Source organism: Acanthochromis polyacanthus, chromosome 16 (assembly GCF_021347895.1).
Source record: "Acanthochromis polyacanthus isolate Apoly-LR-REF ecotype Palm Island chromosome 16, KAUST_Apoly_ChrSc, whole genome shotgun sequence".
Lineage (NCBI taxonomy): Eukaryota > Metazoa > Chordata > Actinopteri > Pomacentridae > Acanthochromis > Acanthochromis polyacanthus.
Genome location: NC_067128.1, coordinates 8591528 through 8602114, shown reverse-complemented (window position 1 = coordinate 8602114; position 10587 = coordinate 8591528). Strand labels below are relative to the sequence as shown.

Here is a 10587-nt window from a genome sequence, read left to right as displayed (position 1 = left end):
TAATTACTGTCTCACTTGACTAATTGTCGTCTCTGAAGAATGTATTCCCACTGAGGTCTCAGGCATCTCATTGACAGCACTGCTCAAGACATATAGGCCTGTGCTGACTTCTGCATGCTGTGTTCAAAGGCAGTGCCACAAGTGGGAAATGTAAATATACTGAACTCAAAACTGAAGTGATTTGCTGACTGAAGGGATGCTGGCTGGTACGTCATGACGCATTTGAGAGGGGCGAATGCTGTGATACTCTAGCTGGGGAAAAGGGAAGAGGTTTTCACAGTTGTGTGAGTGCAAATGAAGTAAAGTGTGTGTGTGTGTTTCTGTCGGGGGTCCTTCCTCTTCTTGCCAAAGTGTTAAGACATCCTTGGCTACAGTCATCTTGACATAATGGGCTGATGAAGTGAGACCATCGTTGACTTTCTGAAGCCAAGCGCGTTAAAATAACTTGTGGCATTCAAAATAATGCAGTAGAGATGAGCCTTTAGTGCAGGGCAACTGAACTGAATGAATGTCTTCTCTTTCAGGGTCTTACCATTCAAAGTGCATCAGCTTCTCGTTTCCATGGTTTCCTCCTCTGTGCCAGTGCTATCTTTCTACCAGTCTGCCTGTGCGAGAGAGCGAGGGATGGAGGAGAGAGGGAATGACAGAAGGCTTTTAGCAGTGGTTATCTCTCCTTTGCATAAAGTCCCCTTTGCATTACCCGCTGCATGAATGGTGTTTGAATAAACACACCAGCCAGCTCATATGGAAGCCTCCGTAGGTTACAAGCGAGTGGGTGTGTATAAACTCATCTAATTTGTGGTCTCCTTCAAAAACGACACGGTTTGATCATGGTTGGAGGAAAAAAAAAGAAAAAAGCCTACATCTCCCAAATGGCACAGGGGTATTTTCCTATTAGTCACAACAAGCTAAAGGAGCAGGAGTCATTTTAGCATCATAATGAGGCAATTTTCCATTCTTCAGCCGTCTCATCCTGACTGCCTTACTTGGAAGTGAAGAATTTAACTCCTGATTGGTAATCAAGATATTGACATACAAAAGATGCACTGAGCACTTTGAGTGGGGAGTAAATGCTGATGATTTGTCCTGAAGTGCCCCATGCTCAGGCGCAGGGATGCAATATTATTTAGATTTCTGTTCTGGAAATTAAATCAGAATCATTTATCTCAGCTTTAAGTCTATTGTGCAAATTAAATTCTGGGGGGTGTGAGGGCACCTGAGGGCTTGATTACGTGTGCAGTGCCTCAGTAAAAGGCCAGAGGGCGCATTGAGTTTAGCTGCCTGTCAGTTGATGTCTTCTCCCAGAGCTCAATAAGCATTCCTTTCATGCTGTGTGGAGCTCTGCTGACTTATACGGAAACCCTGAATTCCTCCATAATTATGCTAATGGTCCAGATGGTAGCATGATGAGTGCCATTCTCTTTGATATTCTCGCTCTGCAGAGTGCTGGTGTGCAGACCCACGCAAGTCGACACACGTTCAAAGTCAACGTTCACACCACCTACTTGATCCCATGTAATTACTGCGTGTTTCCTTTAGCTGATACAAGCGCCCTCGTCGCCATTAAACGCTTTTATTTGTTCGGGTGGATTTGATGGCGCCTCTAAAGTACAGCGGAGTAGCACTCGAACAGAAAAAAAGAGACTGTGTGTAGGTGTCAGGATTCTTTGTTTATCCGCACATTTTCTCTGTGATTTCCTGTGAATTATGCAGTCTAATAAGAAGACGGACCTACAACTGGTGCGTAATGAACATCTTACTGCGCAAAAAAAAAGTGTGCCAAAGTCATCTTACAGCTATTTTGGAGTGTTTCTTCACCACACACACACAAGCCGAGCCATTCACACTTGAGTCACACAATGACTGTGTTCATCCAGGCTTGGACTCTGATGGCGCCGATCAAAGAGCTCCTTTCACGTCTCCGTAGGGATTAAATAGCCCTCCAGCCTCCCCCTCAGGGGCCCGCGGGGTGCGCAGCTCTTACCTGTACCCTCCAGTAGATGCATCGGCCCATGAAGAGCTGCTGATAAGGTGCATGTTGAGTCAATAGCGTAGGGGCCAATGCGCAAAACCTGCAGATATCCATCTCGTCGGTGCAACGCAAACCATACGATACAGGCCGCGTTGAGCCCGCAGATCAGATAGAAACGCGATAGGCTCCGGAGATATTGCATGTCTGGTGTGTGTGTGTGTGTGCCCCACACGCACACCTTCACGTCGGAGGAGGAGTATGGCTTACTCTCGAGAACAGTCTGTTGCTGGAAGGCTTTCAAGTCTAAAGTGGAGTTATTTGCATAGGTTAAATATTCGTGCCTTTCAGCAGCTTCCGTCGATATTACGGATTTGCTGTTCTGCCAATTTTAATTCCTTTCATCCCACTCCTCCCACATATCTGGAATGATGGTTAAAATTTGTTGAAAGGTTGTTGCTTGAAATCCCGTAAAAAGAAAGGAGAGGGGAAAAAAAAGGTATGGAGAGGCAAGTTGTGAATGACAAAACGCAAGTGGGCCCGCTCCGGGTTGTAAGGGAGAGAGAAAAGATCAGTGCAAAAGCTATCCTGCTGGCACGAGATTGCATCGCCTTGTGTGTGTGCAGAGGTTGGGCCGGTTATTGCGCGCAGTGCAGTGCGTGTATTATTTCTGTATGTGCATGATACAGCAGAATGCCGGTAGTAGCCAACACTCTAAATCGGTGCTGCTTGTTTGAACTCAGACGGATCTAGTGCCTTATTTAGCGCGTTCCAGGTTTGTTGCCTCTGTCCACGGTGCTGAATAGAGAAACAAACACGCAGAGAGGCTGTAGCTGGAAGAGATGGTCACATTTGATCAATTGCGACTTTTTTGATCAATTGCAACTTTTTTGGAGCATAATCATCTAGAATTGCAAGATTTTTGGTCACCCTGAAGTTCTAACTCCACTATGGATTTCTTTTATTATTATTATTATTGTTTTGTTTTTGCATATTTTCCTCGACATTTCCGGATGCATGTAAGCTTGGCTCCAAGTTAAGGGAGGAAAACATTGGAAACTACTGCCTAGAAAGGTGGTATGAAATAAAGTTTTCCACTCCTCCTTGCTCATTATTTTTTGTCTCTCTCTCTCTCTTTCTCCATCTCCATCCTCCCCCCTCCTCCTCCCTCTCTGGCACGTCTTTCTGTCTGTCTATCTGTAAGCTATCTCTATCTCACCTCTCTCTCTCTCTCTCTCTCTCTCTCTCTCTCTCTCTCTCTCTCTCTCTCTCTCTCCTTACTCGCGCTCTCCTCTCTTCTCCTCTCCTCTCCCGCTCTCTTTCTCTCTCTGGTGCGCGTTCACAGCACTAACCTTGGCTCGACGTCAGAGCCTGTGCAGCAGTGCAGTATAATGGGAGCGCAAGCAACCCAGAGCGCCTCATAGGGGGCTGCATATCGCTGCCGTATCCTCTGCTCGGCGCTCTCTCGCCCCTCGTCCGCGAAACCCCCCCACTCTCCTCCGTACCTCACCTAACCAGCCCATGCTCGGGCTCCCTCCCTCCCCCCTCCTCACCCGCTGGATCCGTATACCCTTCGACATGGAAGTCCCGCCGTCCCTCGACCCCGCGGATTGCTGTTTCTTGGCGCAGTGAGAGGAGAACGAAGGAGAACGTGGGGATAAAAGAAAGAAAAAAGAAAGAGGGGGACGACAAAAAAAGGAAACCATGCCGGGACTGCTAATGGATTTGGGGAAAGTGACCATGCCGTGATCTTGCTCGTCCAAGGGCCGTCGCCGTCACCCTGCCTTGCCCAAGAAACCGTAACAGAAAATTTACGGAGGGTGCGGGAACCGAACCCGCATACTAGGGGGGATTAACCACTGTGCATTTTTTTTTATTTTTTTAAATGTTTTTTTGGAAACAACATGAAGATTACCTCCCATCATCTGATGATAAGCAGTCTCGTTTTCAGGTCCAACCTCAGGCTGATCCCGCTTCTGCTGCTGTTTCTTGGTTACTCTCGCGGGATGCCACACGTTTTAAGATTTGGTAAGAATCTGCTTTTTATGTTATCATCATCACCATCATCATCACCGTCGCCACGTTTAGCCGCACTTGGCACTCAAGTGAAGCGGCATTCACGGGATGCGGGAGCAGATGCACGGAGATGTTTCGCTCTACTCTTGCCTCGTTTTTCATTAAGAGTTGGTCTGCACTCTGAAATCATGCATGCTGGTGAATATGTATCTTTTTATGGTGAAAATATCTCGATGTCTCTGGTTTAAATCGGTCTAAATGAGCGCATCTCACCATCAAGCATCCAAGAAACTTAAATCGTGTTGCTCTGACTGACTGCAGCCAGCGTGCAACAGTTCAGCTTGTATCTTCTCACCAGTTTCTTGTACCTCGGTGGCCCTTTTCTTTAAACCGCTGACTCCCCAAAGTGTCCTCTGCTGTAAATGTTTCCATGTAAACATTGCCCTCTCTCTGCCGATCAATTACTGATCTGTGAAAAGGGACAATCGATACGCCCCACACTACTTTTCATCCTTAATCCCACTGAAGTGCAATCCAGTCGGGAGTTCCCCTTTCACTAATTGGCATTCTTCAAACAGATACTTTCACTTTTCAATGCCGGTGCTGCCCCGTCCCATAATCATCGCTCATACTGATAGTTGCCTCCCTAAGTGCAACTCAATGGACTAAAAGTTGATTAGCCGCAAGAACTACTGCCTGCTGGTTGACTGATTGTAATCCATGTTGACTATAAAAGTAGTTCTTCAACAGTTGCCACCACGCAGCGCTTGGAGCCGCTTCATAAATTCACAATAGTTCCATTACCACCTGTTCTAAAAGTCACTAAATCACGGCCTCTTGCGGTTTCGACTCTCGGTTAATTAGATCCGTCTGAGGAGGATGGCTGCTTCTCTGTGTGTTGCCTTCGCAGAGAAACATCGCGGAGTGACAGCGGATGTCATCAAGTGTTGACAACACATCCTTACAATCCCCCCCTCAGTTCCCCTGAGGGTCCTGTTTAAGAGTCAGGCCTCGTCCGCAAGAGCCGCCGCTATGGCAACGAGATGTGCTTGTCTTCCTGCTGCATCCTTCAGCTCCGACGAGCGATTTCTCGTCTCACACATTGTCTGACACACGCCGGGCGTCTATTGACTAATCCTTCAGGGGCTGGTGGTGACGGTGGTGGCAAAGTCCCCCCAACAGATAAAGTTTCCAAGCCGCCAAATCACGGATAAAATTCTTTCGAGACAATTTTGCGCATTAACGGATGAGATATTTGCGCCTATTTGGAGTAATGTGGAGACAGTTTGATACGTATTTATGTTTTTTTTTCGCGTCTGTGTTTCTTTATGAGCTATGATTAGAGATGTTGAATGTACCTTGCCATGTCCAATATGTCGCTCGTGCTGACGCGCCACATCTGGGAGGCATCTGGCATCAGTAGTAAGACGGACATAGCCATGCGAGATAAGAGGTGATTCATGTCACTGAGATCTGTTTTCCTCTGGGGTAAAGCTCATGCTTGATTTTTTTCTATATTTCGTTTCTTGGTTGCAGTGATCCGGCTGAAAAAGCCGGTGGTGTCTGTCTGTGGTCCCACACAGGACCGCTGGTTCAGGACCACGGACAGAGGCACCCTGAGCGCCTGTTGCTGTGCAAAAAGAGCGCAGTGATCACGTTTTGTAACGCAGTGATATCCGTTCTGTGAAACCCTATTTGTGTTTTTATCTTTTGCCAGCAGCACCCACTTCACGTCTCTGTAAGATGGCACCATTTCTTGGAGTGTAATCCATTCTCTTTAGAACAGATGATGTGCTTATCTGTGGGTTTGCTCTTAAAAGAGTCTCCAGAAGAGACAGGTAGATTAAAAATAGAGTTGTGCGATTTCACTGTATATCAGTGAGTGTAAATGCAACAGACATGCCATGAGACACACTCAAAGCCCCATTGGTGCTTTTTTTCTTCCGAGAGCATCTCCTGTCCTGATGGATGTGCTTACTCAGCACAGCATCCCAGCTGCTCCTGCAAGGAGGCCGGTTAAATGAGGAGGTCAGCTCCCTTGGGTCTGTCTGTTCCTTCCCACACCCAAGTTCCATTCTGTCCAGATAGGCGGCTCACAATGTACAACCACTGTTCGCCTGTCAGGGCTGAGACCTTTACAGACACACACGTATACACTGTAACACCAAAGCACAGTCAGCCTTTTGTATTCGCAGCTTCAACCTCAACGTGCAGAGCGACAAGTGTCAGGGAAAAAAGGGGGGGAAAAATGTGAAGTGTTTGGGCCACCAGCTGCAGGCAAATATGCTGAGCTAATTCCCGCACAGAATTGAATTATTATGTTCCATGTTCCTCATTTATAAATCTTACAGGTAATTCATTTAGTGAGACACTGAAATGGAGCCACTGCAGCCCATACAAGATGTAATAAAATACCTCTAGAGAGAAGATTCTCCTGCCTTTTGAAAGCATTGAATTATACTTAGTAGCTACTGATAATGATAAAGGTGTCATGGACCCAGAGCAAAAATTTTTGGGGGGTTTTCTCTCCATTTCTACTTGAACAATGATGGAAAGTGAGCACACTTGACATTGCATTCATCTGCAGTCCCAGCTATGGATGGTTAGCATTAATTTTTAATTCTTTTTGTGTAAATTTTGAATGACCCCATTCTGGTAATGATGTCAGGAAAGATTGCAACATCTTCCCCGAAACAGTTAAATACAGTAATACTGCTAAAGTTCAATTTCCTCACTTGTCACCGATGGCGAGTTAGAATCTACTAGAGTGGAAATTCAGAGCTGCCTTCAAGTGCAGTGCATCATGCGCCTGCTAACTGGTTGGCTGAAATTAAAGGAGCCTTCTTCAATTCCTTCCCAGGAAACAGCATTATGTGCATGATCTTATTTCGCTTCCTCCCATAACAAACATTCAGTCACACAAGCAATGAGTCATCACATCTGCTCCTTCCATCAGAGATGACCGAGTTTTTACTTACAGGCGTGCCTTATTCATAAAACCAAGAAAATTCAACAGAAGGAAAGTCAAGAATGGAGCCAGGAGCGTTTTAATTCCGATGTCCATAGTTGGTCTGCGGCTGTGAGGTTGAGTGATAACATTATCGCCGCCATCTGCAAACAGCATTGGCAGATGCAGTATGTCCCTGGGCTGTCAACTGCTGCTGAAAGCACTGTTGACTCAGAGATGCTCATTTTGTTTGTTTGTATTTCCTGCTTTTGTTTATATTGTCCCGATACACAACATGTGTGGGAATATTTTATGACTAAAGCACAACATTGTTTTTCATTTTGGAAGGAAAATCAAGCAATCTTTCCCTCCTGCTGGTTAAAAATATCTCCTAAGGTGAAAGTGAAGTTTATCTAAGTCCCTCCACGATGCTTGTGCCAAGATATAAGTCTTTTATTGCATTTCTAATATTTACCAGGCATCGTCGTCTCAGCTGTGTAGTGGTGGCAAAAAAAAAAAAATTACAAGGTTGTCGAGAACGAGTAAGGGTAGAGGGAACAAATTCAAGGGGAGTTTGTGGCTAATTGACTTTATTTGCTTTTGCTTTCTGCCAGCCTGAATTATCAGCACGCTTAGAGTTTAGTTTAGGATTGCAGGAATTATGGATAACACCCTGTGCCCTGGCCCACTGCCAACATGTTCACAGCAAACACATTTAAATAGGCACAAAGCTGCTTAAAATATTCATGTGTCACTTGGCCCCGCCATAGCTTATAGAAATATGAAACTATCTCTGCTGGCAAATGATTTCCATGGTTTAAAAATACCCACCGTGGGTTTCAAGAACAAAGAGGAGATCTGTCTTGCATTAGCATGCAGCACCACACATGGGCTTGAAGCCGGGAACTATCTAGATGGATTTCTAAAATATGTTTACAGTCCTGAGTCTTTGAAGGTCTTGCTGTCATGCCTCAGTTACAAAAGGCTCAATGGCGATTAATTCAGGGATACAGATTTTCTTGCCATTCTGAAATGGCAAATATCTGTGAGGTATGAAATTAGTTTTCATGTTGTGCTTCGCATTTAGTCAATTTTTTTGAGATTTACCAGCCACATCTGAAGAGATTATTTACATTGAAGGAGGCTTTAGCTGATTGACCTTGTTTGCAGGGTAAACACCTCTAGCGTGACTGCATCTTTTAACGCACTGTCTGTTTTTCTTTTTCTTTGCAAATCAAACAGAAGTCATCCGAGACCTGTGTCCTGCCACTTCCTCTTGGAGGGCTTTCATTATTCACAGCCCATCACTCTTTGTCATTGTCACTCAGGGATTCCCGGGGTATCAGGTGGGTTAGGGGGGTTATATGTGCAATTGTTCTATGAAACTGTCCCTTGAGAGGAGCCCTGCAGCATGTCTCGCTGCCTGCTTGTCTGGCTCAAAGCTGAGTGAAGGTCAGAGAGGAAGGAATGATTTTTTTATTTATTTATATATTTTGCATCTCATAATGCATGTGGAGCTGTCCTTTTCACAATCTCACCGAGGGAGATGGAAGAAAACTCTGAGAGGTGTAAGAAAAACAAGAGTGATTGTCGGGAGAAGGGGAAAAAAAGGGAGAGAGAGAAAGAGAGAGAGAGACTGTAAAACTGTGAGTGAAAAGAAAAACAGTGAGTGTTGAGGCCAGCAGATGCGGAGTAAAGATAGATTAGTTTGCCTCAGTGCAGTCCACTCTCAGCCCACACTCAGTTGTGCTCTTTTATTACTGTTTTCTGATGGCTTCTGTGAAGAGACAGAGAAAGGACAGTAGAGTATGCTGTGGAAATGCAGTGGGAGGCCAGGAGTCCAGCGTTGCATCTCTGAATAAATGTCAGCACATTGTTAACAAGCTCAAAAAACAAATTTGCCTGGGACTTTTGGATACATAGGAAATAGCTTTTACCGAAGAGAAAAGCTGTGAAGACATTGTTAACACACGCGTCCTTGTAGTTCCCTCGCGGAACTGAAGCTAAAATGTGCTTTTAATACCTTCTCATGAATTCATCGGTATTGTCTGTTCACATTTTTGCTGCCTCCAATTCCAGTAGACTTTTAAATAGTGGGAATCAGTATGGAGAGGAAGTTTTTTTTTTAAAGGGCAAAAACTGGCAGCATTACAAGCAACCAGTGCCAAATCCCAGATACCCCCTTGTGTGTGTATCACAGGTTACCATCTGTGAGAATGCAAACACTAAAAAAAAAAGGAACAAATGTGCTCTATAAGCAGGGTGTGCTGGATTTTAATGATAATGAGAGCTAGCTTTTAGCAGCCACGTGACATGTAGAGGTACATGGTTTTAATGTAGTCGGATTGGCTCATTTCCTCTCATAGCTGCGCTTTAAATGGCGAGAAAAGCAGACCTTTGGCTCGCTTTGCGTCGTGTGCGAGGGTAACATGTGAGACCTTTAACTTCACAAGAGCTCAACCGTGGTAATTAACTGTTAAGTGATTGCCTAATAGAGGGAAATAAACCTGGCTTGTCAGTTGTTTGTTGTGGAAGCCGGCAGATACTGCTAATTGGGAGCCTGAGTAAATGTTTACTGTGTATTTGTTCTATGATTAATACATGTAGGAGGGTCATTGTTTGCCTTTTCGCTGCTCGTGTTACTTGCTGAGGTGTTCGGCTGTAAATGCACCCATATGATGTTTATCCCGTATATATGTTTAAAACCGGGAAGCCGAGGCAATTAGGTGCGAATTCCGAACACGCAGAGCAAGTAAACATATTTGAAAGCACATACACCGTAAATGAAAGCATTGACGTCCAAACTACATGGGATTCTGAAGTCAATCGATAACAAAAAGCCCTCCGGCTGTGTTGGCTATGATGTGAGGCACTGATCAGGTTAGGATGTGGTGATTCACCTTCATCTCCAGCCAGCTGAATAAAGGAGCAAGAGAAGGAGGGGAGCAATGGACTGAAAGGGAGAAAGCAGAATTCGGGCTCCCATTGACAGCACAGCCTGTCAGATGTATGAATGTTTCTCTGTGTGAACCAAGGACACAGGGGGAAATGGGCTCTGTGGGAGGACATATTGAGGCAGGATTACTTAAAATCATGTTCTTTGAATCAGCATGACGCTCTATTGTCCACGAACCACAAGGGCTATGCAAAATGTCTCCTCCTGCAATGTTGAATTTATTTCTTTCTGTCCCTTTTTCTCCTTTTGCTCAGGGGATAGTTAAGTGTTTTGTGTAGCTTTCATGTGTCTTTGTTTGGGAGGCATTTGAGAAGGAAAAGGTGAGATTATAAATGTGCTGGAAAGAAAGCTGCATTTATCTCTGTTAATAAACAGGTTAGAGGATAATAGATGCATTTTTCACCGTGGTTTGGAAGCGATTTGATAAAGCTTTAAGGTTCAAACCTGCATGTTTTGGCTGCAGTAGACTTTAGCAGCGTTCTGTCGGTGACCCTTTTCCATGTAAATACATCGTCATGGTGGGATGGAACAGATGAACAGACTTAGCTTAATTTCCATCTTCTTTTAAGACTATGAGGAGAGATAATTAAACCAATCATCTCGATTTCCTTTCGCACAGCTACCCATGAGATATACACACACCCGGCTATTGCTTTTTAAACATGACAAAAGACTTAGAATTTGCTGCCCAGCGGGGTG

The 10587-nt window shown here is 44.9% G+C and overlaps 1 protein-coding gene across 3 annotated transcripts in view; it reads left to right on the top strand.

Moving 5' to 3' along the window:
• Positions 1 to 3287: 3287 nt before the first annotated feature.
• The window catches only part of LOC110948038 (glutamate receptor ionotropic, kainate 2-like), a 63773-nt gene continuing 56473 nt past the window's right edge, over positions 3288 to 10587 (top strand). Inside the window, exon 1 of one of the 3 annotated variants that reach the window (XM_022189408.2) lies at positions 3288 to 3997. In XM_022189408.2, the coding sequence (XP_022045100.1) occupies positions 3874 to 3997 (124 nt within the window). In that variant the 5' untranslated portion in view covers positions 3288 to 3873. The remainder of the gene's footprint in view (positions 3998 to 10587) is intronic. The other 2 variants (XM_022189406.2, XM_022189407.2) reach the window with 2 other exon arrangements.